The sequence below is a fragment of the Amblyomma americanum genome, chromosome 2 (assembly GCF_052857255.1).
Source record: "Amblyomma americanum isolate KBUSLIRL-KWMA chromosome 2, ASM5285725v1, whole genome shotgun sequence".
Taxonomy (NCBI): Eukaryota; Metazoa; Arthropoda; class Arachnida; order Ixodida; family Ixodidae; genus Amblyomma; species Amblyomma americanum.
The window spans coordinates 50611843-50632852 of NC_135498.1; the positions used below are offsets into that span (position 1 = coordinate 50611843).

At 42.6% G+C, this 21010-nt stretch overlaps 1 protein-coding gene across 3 annotated transcripts in view; it reads right to left on the minus strand.

Moving 5' to 3' along the window:
- Positions 1 to 1773: 1773 nt before the first annotated feature.
- The window catches only part of LOC144121208 (ATP-dependent translocase ABCB1-like), a 123892-nt gene continuing 104655 nt past the window's right edge, over positions 1774 to 21010 (minus strand). For all 3 annotated transcript variants that reach the window (XM_077654289.1, XM_077654291.1, XM_077654290.1), the window contains exons 17-28: positions 19646 to 19789; positions 19018 to 19119; positions 18541 to 18702; positions 17373 to 17576; positions 14430 to 14530; positions 12526 to 12666; positions 10514 to 10670; positions 9302 to 9496; positions 7101 to 7313; positions 5191 to 5340; positions 3403 to 4298; positions 1774 to 3023 (exon numbers count right to left, since the gene is read on the minus strand). In XM_077654289.1, coding sequence (XP_077510415.1) covers positions 4098 to 4298; positions 5191 to 5340; positions 7101 to 7313; positions 9302 to 9496; positions 10514 to 10670; positions 12526 to 12666; positions 14430 to 14530; positions 17373 to 17576; positions 18541 to 18702; positions 19018 to 19119; positions 19646 to 19789 — 1770 coding nt within the window. In that variant the 3' untranslated portion in view covers positions 1774 to 3023; positions 3403 to 4097. The remainder of the gene's footprint in view (positions 3024 to 3402; positions 4299 to 5190; positions 5341 to 7100; positions 7314 to 9301; positions 9497 to 10513; positions 10671 to 12525; positions 12667 to 14429; positions 14531 to 17372; positions 17577 to 18540; positions 18703 to 19017; positions 19120 to 19645; positions 19790 to 21010) is intronic.

Genomic DNA, 21010 nt, shown 5'->3' on the forward strand with positions numbered 1-21010 from the left:
TCGGAAAATGCTGAAGGCATTTACCTTGAAGGCCTTCACCCAAATTGAGGTGTACCCTTTGCCCATACATATGCCTGAAATCGGAAATTCGCCTACTGAAGGCATTTACCTTGAAGGCCTTCACCCAGGTTGAGATGTACCCTTCGGCCAGACCTTCACACAGGTGAAGGCCTGCCAGGGGCACACATATGGCAGATCGCCCACAACCAGGTGGGCAGGTGGACCACCTGCCACAAAGCAGGCTTCAGGGACGTATATACATATGCCTGAGATCGGAAAATGCTGAAGGCATTTACCTTGAAGGCCTTCACCCAAATTGAGGTGTACCCTTTGCCCACACATATGCCTGAAATCGTAAATTTGCCTAATGAAGGCCTTTACCTTGAAGGCCTGCCAGGTATACACGCATGGCAGGTTGCCCACAACCAGGTGGGTAGGTGGACCACCTGCCACAAAGCAGGCTTTAGGGACGTACGTTCGTATGTATATATGTATGTATGCCCGAAATCAGAAAATGCACCTAATAGTGCTACTACACTAAAGACCAATAAGCCACAGTGCCTTTCACAGAAACACTTACGAGAAAACTGCAAAGTGCTCATCATGTTGTGTCGATCAAACCAGCAACAGACTCATTAATAACTCATAGAAAAACATTCAGGATCACTCAGTTATCAAAATTTTCTGAATTTACCATTTTTTCAATCTTGTGTTAGGACAACAAACTTTGCAGTAATCTTCTTATGTAGAATCCTATGTACAGAACAGCAATTATGTGTCAGTCCCAAAACTGAGTGCACCATACCTACATAAATGCGCTCATTAATTAATAAATGCATCCTTTATATCAGTAATTAGAATTTGGAAAAACATTAATTGACCACACTGTAAACTTTATCCTGTGTAGTAAATGCACCTTTTTAATTAGCACTATTGAAATAGTGTTGTCATTATGCCACTAATGCTAAGTCTTTATGAGAAGACAATTAAGTTTCATTCACAGAAAAGCTGTCCAATGTGAGAACCAAGAAGCTGTTTCCTCGTCTTTTCAGCCACTTTTGAAATTATACACCGTGGCATTACATGGTGCAAGCTCTGAAAACGGAGTTCATTTGGCATCAGTCAGTTCAGATAGTGAGCACAATGATTACTTAGCTGAAATGTGGGTGAGGAGGGAAGAGAGCCGGAAGAAGGATAAGGCACCGCTATTGGTAAAACAAACTCCATGATTTCAGTACAGCTAGAGGTCGGACATTGTGGTACAGTCTGAAGCTGGCGATGCAATCTCCTGACATCCGCTGATAACAGACAGCACTATGACCCATGGTACAGATAATATCAACAAAAGAAATGTATGAGCGTTGACAAAGAGCATCCACCAAAGCCCATTGTTTCTGCACAAATCCGTTTTATAAAGCCAGCAGCTGAAAGGGTGAATCCCCCCCCCCACCCCATAGCAAAAATCATTCTCTCTCAGAATTCTGCACATGGCGTGGTTCTTGTGGCTGACTACATCAGGAAATAACCGTTTTACTCAAAGCTGCGCAGCAAGAGGGGCAAAGTGAAGGTGGAATTGTTATGCATGTTCAGTACCATTTGCAATGCACCCTTCTCTGCTAAGATGCTGGTGGTGCTGACATGGCCCTGGTTGCGAAATATGAGGCAGATGTGGTGACATGTTCAGCACAGTGTGTGAATGGTGTAGTGACATTTGTCGCTGTAGGTCTGAATATCGTGAAGAGGCATCCAATGATGTGACATTTGAGACATCAGTGAAAAATTAGGGGAAAGACAAACACTTTTTTTATTATTAAAATTATTGTGCCTGCAAGAGGAACAAGTTAAGCATGTAACACAACTCATAAATAAAGAAGGGCAATAAAGCACAGGAGCTTCATTTTCTTGCTAGCAACATGAACTTGCAGTGGGACAAAGAGGAAGCTCTGAAATAAAATGTGTTATCACTATAAGGCTATATACCTCTGCTGCATATCTCCCTCTGTATCTCCAGCATGATTACACTCTCAGTGTGCAACTCAGTTCACAACTGTACTGAAATTACTATGTAATCTCCGGTGGTCACGAAGTGGATACGAAGTAGTGTACAGCACCATGGGTGATGTATTAATGCACATTGTCTACTCAAAGGTTTCAAAGATGTGATTTAAGAAAAAAAAACTAGTATGAGAGCACTTAGTGAGCAAGAAATCTTTACAAATCAAGTTCCTGTTTTCTTTACACAGGCGCTTATCAGTGCAAGACGTGATGAGTACAGGATGGTGGAAAATCACTGCAAAAGTGCACAACACAGCAATACCCAAAAGAGGCCTTGTGCCCCCATTTAATTGGTCAATGCTGCTCTGAATGCAGGGTGCCTTACAAATGACGTCTTGAGAAAGAATTTTTGTTTTTAAACACACAACAGGAGCAGTGAAATTAGACGTACAGTACTCAGATTTTTGCTGTTTCTTTCAGCTCGAATTATCTGTTCAATTTTTCCTCAACCTGCACTTGCAGGAACACTGCCCCGCTTACCACGGCTGGGGCCACAGTCAGTGTCCACGACAACCCAACACCTGCCACTATTAGTGGTGTCATCGCCAGTGGACAAGTGTTACTGCAAATACTGACCCTCCCCCCAATGATGGCTGCAGTATTATGTCATGATGATACAATAAAAAAGTTCTAAGGAAGAATAAAAAGTCATTATTTCTATGCTTCATATGAGAGTACGAGGACTGTAACTTGGCTGATGTGCTAATAGCAGTGAAGTCTATCCACTGAATGCGTTAACTCCCCAAGCTCAAGGAGCGGTCAGGCACCTCTAATAATTTGTGTCAAGTGCAACACCTACAGCCACATATTGAAGTGCCTTTAAGCAACAAGAAGTCATTACAATGTGCGGCACTCTCTAAAAACCTCAAGAAGTGGAAATACATTAGAGCAGCAAGGTTAAGAAGCTGTTCTGGTCGAAAGAATGCGCAGTAATAGAACAATTACACATGGAAAACCCAATCTTTCAGCTAATAAGGTGGATTGTTGAGCTAGTTGGTGCATGATCGAATAAATGGCAGCGGAAAGTAAACGAAGACATCGAAGAAACACACAGACGAGGACGATGCTGCACTGACAACTGAACGTTTATTGGAAAGGCCGCATATTTATACTTAGAGACCAGCCAGTGCTTCGAATGATATTTTATCAATTCCTGCTTGCATCCCGGCACAGATATCTCACTTCGATTAGGCCAACCGATGGCGTGCTGACGCATTGCTCTCCGGATTCACGGATGCAGCCTTTCCAATAAACGTTCAGTTGTCAGTGCAGCATCGTCCTCGTCTGTGTGTTTCTTCGATGTCTTCGTTTACTTTCCGCTGCCATTTATTCGACCAATCTTTCAGCTTTTGTCCTTGTCCATTTTTGCTAGAAATTCTGCACTCCTTCGGTACATATACATCACCATTCCTTTCGCAGGTATATGAGGAGATGCGTTGTATGAATAACAAGGTGTTTACAAAGCTAATCACTTCACAATAGCACAGTACCTTGAAAGTTCCATTCTAAACCACAGCCAAACAGTTAACAACACGGACCTGTTTGGCTAGTTTTGCCCTATGTCAGACAAGTCTGATAAAGCCTGAAGTCCATATGTACACAGGGTATCTTTTCGCTGGATGACCACTCTGAAGACATCCCTCAGTGGTAACAAATTTTGGGTATCAGTGTGTATGCTTCAGGCAGTGCATGCATGAGAAAAGCCAGCAAGTGAAACACAGCTTGCCTACAGCTCCAGTTTTAAACAAGAGTCTACAATTGAAATACAATGCAAAGCTCGAGATCCACAATGCATAAAAAAAAAGCAGCGAATTACTTGCACTGCTCTTGCACCATGAGCTGCTGAAGTGCCCCTGCAACAGGTGCCACTTTTCATAGCAGGCACAACCAACCCAGTGAAGGGCACGGTTTCAGGTGCAAGCTATGCCACAGGCAATACTATAACGGAGACCTATTCTCCATTGTGGGATGGTAGTGATGGCGATGACGGGAGGACACCTAATGTTACTACTGCAGAGTACACGCATGCGCTTCCGGTCTTGTCACGCTGTGATGAGGCTCCTCTCGATCAGGTTGTGATAGGCGCCCTGCATCTGCACGAGTTCTGCATGCGTCCCCTGCTCTACGATTGCACCCTTGTCCATGACTGCAATGCGGTCAGCCACCCTGATGGCAGACTGTCGGTGGCTGACAAAGAGGCACGCACGCTCCCCCAGGCCATGTTTCACTGCCTCGAGGACAGCCTGTAATAAGGAATATCGGAAGTGCTTGTGTTAAAGTGGAACTGTTAATCAATGCATGCAAGTCACAGAGTAAAATGGGAAACAATAGTTGAGTTGACCTGTAAGAATATGAACTCTCATAACTTATGCTTCTGCTCAAACAAAAGCTTGAAATCTTAGCTGGTCAACCAAGTCTTCACTGCACTTTGCAATTGCTTGAAGAAAATTTTCAGTTCTTGGACTTTTTTTTTTTTGCTTATTTTCTGTACAGAGTAGTGCCCATAAGCAAGACTTCTGCAACCACGAATGACTAAATGTAGACATTACTCAAATGCTGCACAAGCAGAATATGTCAGGCTTGACAGGTGATCAAAAAGAGCACTTCAAATGTGCAGAACAAGTAATTACTGCCACACAGTAGATACAAGCTTAACACTGCTCTCTGGAAAAGGCTAGAAAAAAAAGGAAAGGAAGAAGGGGGCTTAGTTGTGTATTGCAAAATCTTTGAACTTTCCATCAAAGCAGAATGAAAGAAAAATGACTCGCAGATTTAATGCTCTACTGTGCTACATTCAGGTGTGTACATCAGGTGCATGGACGTGGCTCGACACCAGTGCTTCCGTTGACTCGTTCTCCACATTACTGTCCACAGAGTTTCTTTACAACATTTCGATACTTTTTTTTGTCAACTGCGTTGAAGCATAGCTTTGGTACACACAACTGCCACAACATGGCATGCTATTAGGGAAAGCAAACAGTTCAGTTGTCACTACTGCACTGTTGCATCTGCTTGTGCCATCCCATGTTTTTTGTGGTTCTTTGTGCCATGTACACGTACACCTTTCAGCTTGAAATAAAAGGCTGTATAAAGGCTCTCGCCTGTAAACGAGGAACCACAGTTAAAAGTGCATACCAATTCAGCATCAGCATCCAGGGCAGAGGTGGCTTCATCCAAAACCAGAATGGCAGGATTGCGCACAAGAGCTCGCGCAAGTGCCACGCGCTGTTTCTGCCCCTCCGAGAGCTGCATCATGGCCGAGTCGCCCAGAGGAGTATCATAGCCCTGCAAACAGCAAGAGTTCTATGCTTTATACTTCACTACACACACGAACTGGAGTGAACCTAGATCCTTACGCGCACACTACGCATGCTCATTGTTTCTGCAAACACCCTGATGCAGCTGCTCCTCAATACTAAATTTCATTTCATTTGTTTCCATCAACGTGCAACAACCTCGAGCCAAATAGCACATCTAGCCACATTGCAAACTACCAAGATTGCACGGAAGCGCTCTCCTTTCTACACACACAGACTGATTTCACAAGTCTTACCCAGGCTAGATTTAAGGGAAAGCAGATGAGGAAAGGAAGCCACCTCAAGAATATTTTGTTTACGACCTCTTGGGATTAGTAGGAAGACTTTGCTGTACGTGTAATTATGGACACATCCATTTCATAAACACAACAAAACCTTTTTTTTCTTTTTATTTCTACTGAAATATAAAGGCCATGAGCAGTATTTAGCAAACTTTGGGCAGACATCTGCCTAAGGAACAAAACAGCAATTAGCCACTGCAGTGGATCAGTGGTTATGGCGCTCGGCTGCTGACCCATAACACATGGGTTCGATCCTGGCCGCAGCGATCGTTTTTCGATGGAGGTGAAATGCTAGAGGCCCATGTATTGTGCGATATCATGCACATTAAAGAACACCAGGCGGTCTAAATTATCTGGAGCCCTACGCTACGGCATCCCTCATAGCTTTCGGATGTTAAACCCTGTAAACACACAAAACAGCAATTATTGCAGTGTAAGCTAGAATCCTAAATTGATTTAGTTCGTGCTTTGCGAAGATTTCTTAAAATATATACTTCTCATAGCATTTAATAAACATCTCCTTGCCAGCTCCTCCTCATTTATGCTTGTCACTACCTTAGTTTACTCTTGGCACCTTGTACACAGCCTATTAGTTAAGGTACTTTAGTTAGTGAATTTCTGATAGGCCAATGGTCAACATGGACAAAGTTCCATTCACACAATGAACTGACTTCAACTTTTCTTTCCTCTACTTTTTTGCTCCTTTCATCCCCCTCCCTATGTGTAGAGTAGTCAACCAGGCACTGCCTCTCTCTCTCTGCTATGGTAATTTGATAAGGCCCTTTCATTTACTTCCAAAGAGAGTCTACTGTATAAGAATGCACACACACAAAGAGCATAAGCACAGATGTTGAGCCTCTCCCTGTGGCTTCACTTCCATCATTCATATATTTTAATGCGATAGTGTTAAGGGCCCTGTATTGCAGAAAAGCCAGCATTGTCGTCGTCGGCCGTGAGCAAAATATCCACGAAAAATCCCCAGAGAAGTGACCTAGAAGGCAGGTGACCACCTAGGTCACATGACCTTGTGACGGCATCACAACTTGCCCATCGAATTGTGAGGAAACTGCCCACCAAAGCAGGTGGCTCTTCAGTTAATGAATGGTCACGAGAGGTTGCTCATGAAGAGCAACCTGGGTCTCACAAGCCCAATCGGTGACAATACCTGCCATCATAGGGCAGTGGCGCACCGCTTAACTGCTACACCACTGCGCCAGTAGTAGTATGGGGACTCCCAGGGATCTATGAATGTTAAGAGGAGCCTGTTCAATTCTGTATACGTATATGGGCATTAACCCATTAACACTATCACGTCGTATCTTCAAGGCAGAGTACTCTTGTGCAGTAAAATGCAGATGACAGACTCAAGGCAATGTGTGTCAGTATGGAAACTACCCATTATTTCATGTGTGGTTCAGTTTGAGCCAGCACTAAGGTGGAGACGCACCAGTGGGAGTTGGCTGACAAAATCATGCAGCCGTGCCGCACGGGCTGCATCCTCCAGTTCTTCTTGTGTGGGCACCCCCGAGGACGGGTCAAGACCGTACACCACATTCTCCCCAAGGGTGCGGTCCATCAGAGAGAGCCGCGGCCCACAGGCCACCACACACTGGCGCAGGTATCCGACATTCACCGCACGCACGTCCACGCCATCCAGGTACTGCACGCAACAGCACAGAGAAAATAGGACTCAATGACAACGCATCGAATCCAAAGTCACAGGACAATTTTAAAAATATTTTTAATTCGTTAACATGTCATTTGCCACATGAATTCTGGTATCTTTTTTTTGGTGCACAGATGGTGCAGATAACTAGAACCCCTGTGGTTTCATCCCCTTTCTACAGCAAAACATTGCCCAACGTCTTGAACATTAATCCAGACTCTGCCATACAAAACTTAGGAGTGTAAAATAAGCTTGCCAGGACATGCAAGTAATAAGAAAAGGTACTAATGAGTTACAAAAAGATCATCATTATCATTTATTGACCCTTAAAGACCTCTTGGTGACAGGGCATTACATAAGGCGGAGGCGTTACATCGCAAGAATGCAATAGGTCACAGTAAGTACAATATACATACATTGGCAGGATACAAAAGAAAAATGTACAAAAACGCGTCAGAGAGGGTGGCCACAACATATATAGAATGGCAGTAATGATAAAATGCAAAGGCAAGAATAATCAACATCAGGTTTTTAAGTATGACAGCACCAATTGGAGGAACTACCTGGATTGCATTCGATTACAATGCATTCGGGTAATGAATTCCATTTTTCAATGGCAACAGGCAGAAATGACTTGTTAAATGCGTTAAAGGAGCCGTGCACGCGTAGAATGCTCATGGAGTTGAAGAGACGGCGCGATGTTCTGAGGGGTGGAAGCAGAATGGTGTCCCGAAGTGAAGGAAAACAGTGGTGCAGTTTGTGGAATAAAGACAAACGGGCAATTTTCCGCCTTTGCACCAGAGCCCCTATGTCGAGAGATAAATTTTATATTTGTGACGCTAGAGTGGGTGTGATAGATGGATAAAATAAAGCGGGCTGCACGATTTTGAGTAGCTTCTAGGGTGTGGGTTGGTGTGGGTTCCAAACAGCGGAGGCATATTCTAGTTTACTGTGGACAAAAGTATTGTAGGCTAGTTTTCCGACAGAAGGTGGGAAAGAACCGAGGTGCCGTCTGATAAACCCGAGTGATGCTGAAGCATCAGCCGCCAGCTTCATAATGTGCTTGAACCATGTGAGGTTGTCGGTGATATGAATTCCGAGATACCAGTATGAAACGACTTAGGAAAGAGTGGTTGAGTTTAAAGAATATGTGTAGTTGACGTGCCCACCTGAGCACAGGCATAAGGTTAATAAGGATGCATAGCATAAAACAGATGTCATGCACAATATTAGAGCAGCCACTATGACTTTTGTACTCTCAGCTTCCATGGTACATGTGCTCAACCTGGGAACAGAAGGCATCTCCCACACTACACTTTGGTGCTCTGCTGATCTGTTTTGCAACTAAAGAATGACATAAATTGGTTGCTACTGTGCAAATGATATCCAGCGAAACCAGTTGCATTGAACGTGCTTAATTTCCCATTACACTGCCCACAATGTCTTTTAATGAGGACCTTGTGGCAAAATCTCAGAACCATGAGAGTGCTACAAGAATATTTAAAAGCTCAGGTCTTGCCACAATTCCCTGCAAGCTCTCATAGTCATTGCATGAATATGTGCATTTAAATGCTATGCAAAAAAGGCAGTAAAAAAGTGAGGGGAGAGCTGCACTAAAATGAAAAGTAAGCTGGAATGAGAAGCACTCTTCTCTCACCAAACGAAACTACGCTTGAAATTGGTATTTCGTATATATAACCACAAGACCGGACTTAACAAGGATATTTATTTCAAACAACTGCACTATATATCTAAAAGAACCGACCATGACTTCAAAATTCCAGAATATCAAACTAGAACAAACCTTCATGCCAATTCAATGTTTGTGAGAACCATAACAGAATGGAACCGATTGTCTTATAACCAGGTGTACTATACTAATGAAGATCTGTTTTTTTTCCAAGTTGTAACCACCTCTGCTACACACCCTTGGCAAAGCGGGGTATCTCTGAATAAAGAATGAAAAATAAAGAGCAACTCACCACTTGTCCACATTGGGGGTCGTAGAAGCGAAGGAGAATGTCCACCACAGTGGACTTGCCACATCCACTAGCACCCACCAGTGCTAGCATTTCACCGGGGCTTATTTCAAGGTCAAGCCCCCGGAGCACTGGAAGCTGGGGTCGGCTCGGGTAGGCAAAGGTGACACCTCTGAGTGACATCTGGCTTTTCAGATCCTGTGGCAAGTTTGTGAAAAGGCAGGGCACGAGTTGATGCTCTGTCTAGAGTTCCTTTGCAATCATTTTAGAGGACATGTACATAGAACTAAGGGCTGCACCAGAATAACACAGGGTACAGAAAATGTACTGACACAGAACTTCTTTAGTTTTGTTTGTCTGATTTCATTACCACTCAGTATCTATTCACCGATTTTGCTATGATACGCAAATTTCTGGAGCAGAGAATTGATAACTGTCTAAACTGTCTCCTGATCGAGCATCACGACAGCACTCACTATAATGCCCTCAAATTTTCCATGATACGCACTTGATCACACCCCAGCCTATAAATGCGCTGTCACAAAGTCGATTGTTCTGTACCAAAAAGAGGTTGGGCAGCCCGAAGAGAGTTTCAGGCAGTGTTGAAGCTTGCAGCTTCCTTGATGATCATTTGGTAAAATTGCTAACACCGACAAGTTACCATTAGATGTCACTATTGAAGCTGACTCAGTTGGATTTCAAGCACTTAAAAGCAGTAATATTCATACAACACCTATTTATTTCTTGCTGCTCTTCCATCTGTATTGTGCCTGTATGTGTACTATGTCTGCTTTGTACTGCTTATAAAATTCACATCCAACCTTTTATGTTTTCACATGCATTATACCCTCATACCTTGCTTTGCACAAAACAGTTAATTTCCATATTTCACTTGAGTGAAATGTACGTCTTTTTTTGTGGTCTGTTCTTTTTTCTCAACTTACAATTAAATATTTGTCACATGAGCTTTGATAGATGAACTCCCAGTTATATTCACAGAAGATAATTCTTTTTACACTTCTATGTTAGAAATGCATGCATTTTCTACCCACTACTAGTTCATAACTGCTACAAAACATCTTTACTCATCCAGCTGTGCATGCACTGTTGATATTCCTGAAATTATATAGACTACGCGCCTGTCTACGCAGATATGGTACGCAGTGAATGTCAAGCTTGAAAGTGCAGTGACCATTCAAACTGAATTAGACTCACAGGCCGCATGCCGCCATCTGAGTAGCCATCAATCTCAGACTCTGCTTCGAGGAGGTTGAAGACTAGACCAGCTGAAAGCCTGGCCCTGAGGTAGTCAGGCAGCATGGAGGTCCACTGCCCAACAGACACTGCACTGAATGCCATCGTGAAGAACACCCTGGAAACAAGAAACATACGCACAGCGTCACAGCGAGAAATGTCTTCCAACAGCAGCTGATAACTAGTGATTTAATTACATGAAATGCAAAGAGGGATAAGGTGCGTGCTGAGGCAGTAAACTATTTAATTTTCACAAATGCAGCTTGCATTCAAGAAACATTAACTGCTTATGCTGGCAGGACAAGAAAGCACAAATGCAGGAAGAGAAACTGCACAATATGTCATGGCACAACAGTGTCTCTAGTGCCACAGACACTACGGCACATGGAAAAGCAACTATTCGATTCACAATGACTTTATGATGACTGTTCTTACAATGTTGCATTTTTTTATTACTTCTTAACATGTGTACACACTTAAAAACACACCTACTAGTGGTCCATAAACATAGTTCAAATACTTGGGAAAGGTATTTGGATGCTTTAAAAACCTGGTATTACGAATTTTTCCAATCCAACAAACAAACCAAACCTCCGCTGCAGGTGTCCCTAGGGCTCACTGGTTTCGTCATTCCAGAAAAACAAGATAAATTCAGCTTCAGTTGATTTAACTTTTTGAACAAAACTTCTGGATGAAGAAGCCCCAGCACATTTGAATTTCTGGAGATACCGGAAAGTTCAACACTGGCATATGTACAACACATACAGCCAGGTATTGCGCTTCATTTGTATGAATCTCTGTATAATGATGGCATCACCTCTCCTGAGTTTTGAAATAATTCTGTCTCCTAACTGCTCGCACAGACTACAGAATAAACATACTCACAGAAGATTTTCTGTAAGCAAGAGCTTTTAAACTCCTTTTCTGTGTGGACATAAAGCCTTCAAGTATAGTGAGATGAGCTGCACACAAGGAACATTCAGAAGAGAGGCAAGACAGGATGAGGCAAGAACGTTTGTCCCATCTTGTGTCTTGCTGGTGAACATCCCTTATGCACAACCCATCTTGCTATTCTAATATGAACCAACCCGCCCTACAATGCATAATGCTGCAAAAGGCTTTCGATCTAACGAAGCTGTTCTCAGTGCCTACAATGCATTCACCATCATATAAGTGACCATCACTCAAGTGCAAAAAGAATGCTGCTAATACGAATACCATGTAAACAAATCCTCTTGCTCACTTTCTCTCGAAGCTAATAATCGTAAGTATGTGGTCTCATTTTCCAAGGCAGCAAGGCACCAGGTATCACAACAAGGAATTTCACAGTACTTTAAGCTGCTTTCAGTTTTTTACACGCTAGCTACCAAAGCAACACCAAGGCGGCCTAAATCTGTTTCATTCTGGAGCTCCCAGCTAGGCCACAGTATTTATGTATTAATTTTTTTTGATCAGAAATTTATCAAACCCTGACTGTGGGAACATTGTGGCTTGTTTCTTAAGTAGAGCACAGTATAATCAGGTTAACCGCACAAACTACAAGAATCATTTCAAAAAGCACAATCTTTACAAGTGGCAATGAATACTGCAAGGTAAGGTGAAGTCATCGTGAAGGAGAAAAGTCATGGGGACTGATGACAATTTTATTTTACAAGATGCTTCACAAATTCATGTATATAGTGAATTCGTGAAACTCAAGCTTGCTGTCGCCTTCAAACTTACACATAGCACAACCTATGACGAGGGCAAAAGAAAGACAAGATACACACAAATGCTACTGTCCAACTTTTCTTTTTTGCTATGTTCCAACAGTTTATTTGAAATGTGGAATTATGTGAAATTTGAAGTTAGTGTTCATGGGCCTCGTCTCTCTCCTGTCGTTGTGTTGAGTTGCACTACTGAAGTTTATGTCACATAAACTAACTCAAACTGCTGTATTGATGCCACCACACATTGTACACTGCACCACTCACCTGTAAACGTTTGTGGCGTCCATTTCTCCCCTGGTGACCAGAAAGGCGCCCAAGCGGAAGGCACAGCCGTACACGAGAAACATGACGCCTTGTGAGAATGCAAAGGAGAGCGCAAACAGGATACTCCGCTTCCTTGACTCTCTGCAGAAGGAAGGTCATGCACAGGGTGACCATGAGTACCAAGATGCCTCACACAAGCTCCGACGTGTGCATTCTAGTTTGCAATTACAGTGTACTATCTTAAATTTATTTTCGCTTAATTCGAAAATTTGGTTTCTCAAAAACGATGGTTTAGTCTCATTAACATCACGTGTCTTACAAAATTACAAAAGCTCCCTTAAACTTCACTATTTTGGACAAATTCTTCACCCCCTTTATGTTCGAATTACCAAAAGCCAACTGTAAAAAGAGAGATGACTACAAGTCATAACCATGAAGAAATTGTTATTAGTTATGCAAACATGTGCTGATTATGTAAATGCTCGGGTGCTAGTCTCTCATGTGCTTTCAGCCTTCCTGTCATTAGCACACAAAATATGCAGCCAATTAACTCTGACCTGTGCACGTCTGGCGCAGTGGGTATTGTGATGTTCAAGGTGTTCTAAGTACCACTGCAGAGTACTGAAATCTGATGGTCAATTTGACTAGCCTGCACTCCCTGAACTATGTAATCCATGAGGTGCTGCATTCTGTCACTCACTTTATCAATGCCGCCATCACATATCATTCATTTTAGTACTAAGTGAAGGTGTCATGCAAAGTCAGTCTGCAAAAATCCACACTGCCCACAGAGCTGGTTTTCTGAGTGTAGCATCATCTGCTACATAGCAGTACATGACACCGACGGCACTGCTGTGATTGACAGACTGGGCAGAAACAGACAATGCTGCTAAAGATACCACTGCTGGTCATTGTTTACAGTTGTTGTCAAAGCTGGGAAGAGTATGCAGAAAAGAAACAGCTACGGGTAAAAAATGGGTAGTGGGTCCACCAAAGAGCAGACATGCACAAATGTGTGTCGTGCGTTGAGGCTGTCAGGATATCATTTGCTTTATGTGCACTTGAGGGGCTAGAATGCTCAAAGAACACAACTGCCTATGACATACCTGTCCTTCATTTCTGACAGCATGCCTCACTGATGTTTGGTTGCTTAGAGATAACACATGCGTGTTATGGCATGCCACTGCCAAAGTTGGCAAGTAGCATTCACGCTACTCGCAGTGTAAATACACAGAGGTCACTGGCATACTGGGCTAGCTCAAAGAGCCAGCCAAGTGTTAAGCAAATTATTTTCCACTCTGTCAGTGCTGAACACTGTTTGGAACTAGTACTCCCTATATGTTTTGGCAGAGAGAGATGGAAATGTGGCACCTGCAATCTTTAAGAAGGCCTACTGTGCTTGAGAGAGCTCAACAGCCAACAGATACGCAGAGTTCTCCACCACTGCCTTAGTACTGGGAATGCAATTTCTCTCGACTGTAACTAGCTTCATTGCTGTTACAATGACTATGGGGCGTTCAGCAGCTACGGGCACATCACCGTCTCTGTTGGAGTCCATAAGCATTGTGACTAGAATAACGGCAGTCTCAAGTTTATATTTTTTGGATTTGGGAGTATTTCAAACTGCGAATGGCTACTCGCATCAACATTTTTGCCTAGATTAAATCTGAGCTTGCCATTGGCAAGTTTAGTTGTCATATTGCAATATCATATTGCAATATCTTCCCTCACCACTTTCTGTCCTTTCACAAGTTCTCTGCACTGGTACAGCTGACTACAAAGTTAGACTCAGTTCATTAAATTCAGTTTGCAAAGAACACACGCATTTTGCAAGCGCTGCATTCAGAATAAGTTACGAGCTCATTCTGAAAACAAAAAAAAAAGTCTTTCAGCATTCAACTCACATGAATGGCACCAGGAGATGACTGACAAACAGGCCAAAGAAGGTGGGCTCCAGATTTAACTCTTGGACAGCCCTGATGTTTTCTATGCTCTCTGTGGTAACCTGCAGGCAAGAGAAAAGGACAAGGACTGTTAGACATTGATGATGCATGCTTTCAAGACTTCCGAGGATGTAAGTGCAATATATCTGTGCAGACTGGCTTCTTTGTTGCATTTTTTGTCCCCTCCCGACCATTTTTTCTGGGTCATGTGCTGTAGGTCGGTAAAAGCTTTTGACAGGGAGGCAAGGCATTGAGCAGGCCTGAGACTCTCCACTTGCACATACATAATAACTTCACCGCAAACAGAGAGGGTAGCTCTCAGTCAGTGCATTCGTGAAGCAAAAGATGACTTTCACAAGTTTGGGATGCAAAGGACTCGGGAGCAAAGAGTGCGTTTCTTTTGCTTTCGCTGCTTATATTTCTAACACACTTGGCAATTATCAAGAAAGATCAACAGAAGCTGCAGAAAGCACCTTATTGGGTTGCCTTATAATCCGTAAGTGGCTTTCAGGTCCTTCCAGGACATTATCGATCACACTAATGCAGCTGTCAGTAAGGTTAAGCTTTAGGAGGGTTAATAAGTTATCCAAACATCTGAAAATTTGGATAATGCACCTGTTTTCCAACCAGCCACACAGTTTCCCCAAAAAAATTGATAAAGAAAAATGGCATAGAATTGACTTGATATTAAAACTTAAGCAAATTTCTTGCTCCTGCATGAAAAAAATCATTCATGAAAATTCTCTATAAAAAATCACGATGCTAATGTCAATGGTAGATAAAGCACTGAGAGCTCCATGCCGGAATGCATGGCTAGGACACATTTTGAAAAATGATGGTCCGCTACAATTTAACGCCCATACCTGCTGCAAATAATCATGAGTGCAGGATAGAATAAAAACTCCAGTGTGCACAAGGAATGCAGTATTTGTGACGGCAAAACTCCACGTCCAAAAATCATTGTGAATCGAACGTTCTCAGTAGAAGCTAATGAGCAAAAAACTGGCCATCACTTCTATTCTTTGTGGATGCATTTTTTCTGAGATAATTTATTTTTCTATAAGACAGCTGTCAGCTTCCACAGCAAGCAATCCTATCGATCATAATTCTCTTGAACTGCTTTTGCGCCACATTTGCCTTGTATGTTTCTTATCGCAACAAATAAAGTTGAATGAGGTTGTTGCTAGCAACTAGTGGGACAAGGCTGCTGCTAGCAACAGGAAATTTTCATGTCCCACTAACCGTTCTCAACTTTCCTTTGCTTCTCCTCATGTACCTTAGTACCTGTTGTCTTTTCTGTGAATTAGGATGCTTTGTTCATATGCATTTATTTTTACCCTCATCATTTTCATTTTTTTATATAAACTGGGTTAGAGTTTAGTATGTGGTAGACTCCTGGTAACGCGAATTCTCGGATAATATGAACAATGTGAGACATTTGGTTGGTTCCCAATAGGATGCAATGTAAAATAAACCAGCTTAAGACGAACTGTTTTGCGCATGATTCTGTTAAGACTTGCTCTTGCAGCGACCACGCGAAAAGGCACGCACAGGGTGTGGCACTCTCATGCAAAGGAAAAATTTATAAAACGCTTCCACGCAAGAAAGCGCACTCCAACAAGATAGCTTCCGCACAACCTCACGCCGTTGTGCGAAGAAGCTGTCTTGCAAGGAAGCTTCCTTGTCAATGCGGATAAGGCAGGGCACCTTCGCTCCTGCCTGTGCACGGAGCAGAGATGTCAGACCTCAGCATAGTGCGCGTGTCACATACCACGCATTGCCGCTAGTGGTCTAAAAGGCATGTAGGCACGCAGTGCATCTGCTCGTTGACTTAGGGCTTAAACACTAAGGAACCGAATTTTTAAATGACACAATGGCGTAATATGCGTTATCGTGGCGTAGAGATGGCCATATATCAGTGTCGCATGGGCACTGTCTGCGGTGGACGGAAAGGAACACGGTACACTTGCTCACAGAGTTGATAACAACTCTACTGCAGAACGAGCGAAATAAGAGAGAGATGCACAGCTACCCATGTGAGCACTTTCAGCGTGCTCGGAGCCTCAAAAATCAAATCAGGAACAAAAGAAAACAAATAGCAGTAGCTGCGGAAGAGAGACGGCAAAAAACGATAACTAGACCAATGCTTTTTCTAATAGGAAAACCTGACTTTGTTTCATGCCCTCAATGTTCAGCTCACTTCATGCATGTTCCATTTGCAATTATCCCCTCAGTGCAAGGCAATTTCATTCACTGTTTTCACGTAATACATATTTGGACATGCATGCATAACACATACCGTTTTTTAGAGGCACTTCTGTTAAGATGAACTTCTGATAAGACAGAAATTTTCTGGACCCTTCAAGTTTGTCAAAGGGGGGTCTACTGTGTGTGTGTGTGCACGTTCGTGTACGTGCGTGCGTGTGTGTGCATGCGCGCGCGTTTATATATAATCTCTTTGACATGAACCTCATTCATAGAAAGAATAACAGTTTTATATTCTATCAAGCACCATTTCTGAAGGTGCTACAGCATCACAGCCAAAACCGCGTTGAAAAGATTTTTTTGTGCAGCCATTCGACTATTCGACCTTCGGATAATTCGGGCCATTTTTCCCTTCAGGTTTTGAATAATGTGCTTTTACTCTATTGAGAAACCAGGACATAACTTTTTTTTCAACCACACTTGAGTAAACATATCATTGCCTTTCACCATATTTCATGTGGTGCTAAAGCTTTTAGCTACATTTGCAAAGAGAGATAGATCCAAAATACAATTTGTAATATCCATAAAGCAAATCAAGTTAAGTTTTGAATCATATTAGGGTGTGGTTCTGATAATTCAAACAAAACTCTCTCGTCTCTTGAGGTTTGAATTGATGAGAGTCTACTGTAATTCACCCACCTGAACGGCGTGACTCATCAGGTGTGCATCCCGGCGCTGAGAGGCCTTCTCAACGCGCAGCTGCAGACCACCTGCCAGTGCCAAGATGGGCACGATGGCCACCAGGGCCAAGGCCAGCTTCCAGCCAAAAGCAAAGGCTAGCGCAAGGCTCGTGCCGAGGGTCACCAGAGCCGTGAACATCACAGCCAGACGATAGCCAGCAGCCTGACATACAGCGAGCTAGTGTAAGCAGCCATCTAAAACCAGCCTAATCACATGCACTGGCTTTGTTCAGCTTTGACACATGCATAGTAGTATATCACTGTGTTTCAGAATCAAAGCATAATGCCACGCTCTTTGTTAACAGTGATGCCTGCAGCATTTTCGGTGACTGTCATGATGGCAAAAGTGTGCCCTTTAAACAATGTTTTCATAGTCTTCATTCTTTTTTTGCTACTGCGCTGTTACTCCTACATGACAGCACTGAAGACCAAACACTGAGGAATTTTTTTGGCATGCTGCTTCTTTCAAATTACGAGACTAGCATGCGTACAACAATCAAGACTGAGAAAATTTGGTTTGACATGTCATGAGCATGAGGTTATGCAAGAAATAGTGCTGAAAAGCATGTGAACACATGAACAGGCACCACGAAAATCACTTGAACAGGAGCTGCTGTAGCTCAGTTGGTACAGCCCCACATGAGGTCATGGATTTGGATCCCACTGGCAATGTGTGGTTGTCCTCTTCTACTATCTTTTAAATTCTCTTCCATCTAGAGAATTCCTCACTCTCAACACCACCAAAAGAAACATTCCCCAATGCCTTCCTTGGTTTGAATGAGTGCTGGGTTCTTTCACATGTAGTACATATATTATATAACTGGCCCCTTATTTCCCTACCCTTGCATGCTCAATCACCTGAAGTTTTTAACAGTACATAAGTGACTATGGATTTTGCCTTTGAAATAGTCCATAGTAGCCAGCCTTGTAACCACAACCACGTGCTCAATAGCAGGATGCCACAGCCCCTGAGCAACAGCAGAGGGTGTCATTGAACATAAGATGCATGTGACTAGCACTAAACAGTGTGAAACACGGAAATTTTAGTACTATAAATACATAAGTTCTCCACCATTTAAAACTGTTCCTGCACTGCTTGAAGAATCAGAATAAGGTACTGCACTAACGGTTTTGACAACAGGTACATCAGTAGCAAGCCGTGACGCCAGTTTGGCCGACGAATGGGAGTCTTCATCAAACCAGCCAATGTGCTGCCGTAGTATATTCGCCAGCACGGCTACCCGCAGGCGGAATGTCAGGTTTTCACCAGCAATGCCCACTCCAAGTGTCTGCACAACATATAAGCCACACTTCAAACATTTCTTCTTGAATGTGCAACGTCAGTAATAATGCACAGTTTTGCCAAAGTCAAACCAATCGAACAATAAAGCATGTCATGACAGTATAATAATATCAGCTACTATGATCCAACCACTGATATGCCAAAAATCTCCTGTCCTAGGTCACATGGAACTGAACAGGCTATTACATATTGGCTGTATACGAGTAGGACAGCTTATAAGAGGACACAGCATACATTTGGTATGTTGCAATTTCAATACAATGAGAAATGAAGGACTAAGAAATATGACAGTAGTTCTCACCCTGAAGAAGTGCCCCAGGCCACTAGCTGCTGCCAGCACGAGAAACATCATGGACCAGAAGAAAGCAGCATCTTTCATCTCTTCACCAACCAAGGTGAAAGTCTGTGACATGAGTGGAGGTAAGACACAGTTGTTAGCAGTGTTTTCTTCACTATGTATTACCTCACTGATCAAAGCAAGAACGAAATCACATTGTCTATATAATGCTTCACACGTGCTACTGAAATAATTTTAACAAACTAAGGACATGTAAACACAGCTTGATTGGCATCATGTCTTTTCTCTTTTCTTCCTTCTTCATTACTTAGCAATGTAATTATATTGCTATATATAGCCTTCAGAGAAGAGGTAACAGCATTATGAAAATATATTGGGCTTGGGTGTCCAGGCTGAGAAGCCCTAGAAAAGCATTGCACCATTTGCACAATGAGTCAACAGAAAAGGACGGTCAGGCATACCAATTCAAAAAAAAAAAAAGAAAGCTAATGGTTGCAACAGAATGCATGATGAAATGCGGTTATCTTAGACTAAGAAATGACTTGAAACTTTAGAAAACTGGACCACACATTGTAAGGTCACTAGCACCTTTTGGAAATGTTTTGATTTAAAAGAATTTTCAGACGCTCACATGAAAGATCTCACTGTAGAAGACAGCAAACACAGGCAGCGAGGCTCCGACAACAAGAGACGCCAGAGAAACCAGAAAAAACCAGCCACAGTCTGGCCTCGCCTTTCGCAGAATCTTGCGCGCTGATGGCAGCTCCACATCCTCCTGCAAACAGCACCGCGTTTGTGAAATAAATCACAAAGGATTTGGAAAAGCACCATTTTCAGAGAATTTTGGTTAGATAAAAAGTAAGAAGTGTTGAAAGAGAAAAAATTGAACTTAAAAACATTTCAATTAGGAGCCACAAAACAAAAGAACACTTTAATAATAGTAACGCTGTAACAGTACAAGAAAAGGTAAGCGGATTACTCTTTCTATTTCAAGCATTCTGCATAAATTTTCAAAAGCTGGAGCTAGAGACAGTTCGAGATACTACGAAAAAAATACCCATCCTACTACTCCAGATGAGTAAAAGGAAAGAAGGAACAGTCTTCCTTGAAAACGTGTCATCCTATACCAACTATAATTTTATTTCTTGAAGCATCAAAACAAGGCTGCTTGCAAGAACAGGCAAAGGAATTTTCAGACTTTGAGGCTCGATTTGATGGCAAAGAAGACAGATTGAAGCAGACCCTGACAAGAATAATTGAGAAATAATTGGAAAGTATGAACAATCTAGGAAACTCATGAATAAGAAGGTTGAAGAATTCAGGAGTGAGACGGTTACACTTAAAAGAGACCTTGCCTTTGCGGGAGACAAAGATCACCAGCACAAACAGGAAAGCAACCACATTGTGAAAAAAGTTTAAGCTAAGGAGTGAGGTTGTCGACCTCCAGCAGAACAGTCTGAAGATGAACTTGGAAATAAAGGGCAATCCCTTAGCACAAAATTAGGACCTCTTCCATACAATGAGAACCATTTTTTCTTCCCTGAAATCAGATATTCAAGAAGCAGACACAGAAGTTATACACTGCGTCCCAACAAAGGACAAAAACAAATCAAATATTGTGAAGTTCATTTCACTGAAGGTCTGGGACCATGTCCTGACAGCATCTACGAAATGCCGGCTACGTACATCCATTCCGGGTTTTGAGGACAATGATCTTATCTTCATTAATGAACACCTTTGTCCGACGAATAAACTACTTCTAGGGAAGGCTACGGCAGCAAAACGAGAAAAAGAGTGGAAGTACACATGGGTATCCGGGGGTAAAACCCTAATGAGGAAAGCACAAAAAACAAAGGTACCCTACACGACATGGATAGATGACCTGAGCAGAGTAATCTAATCTGATGGTGCACACCACATATTATACCTTTTGAAATAAGAGCTCGAACCTCACATGTCACTGCCTTAGATGTAGTTTTGCTATTTTAAAACAAAC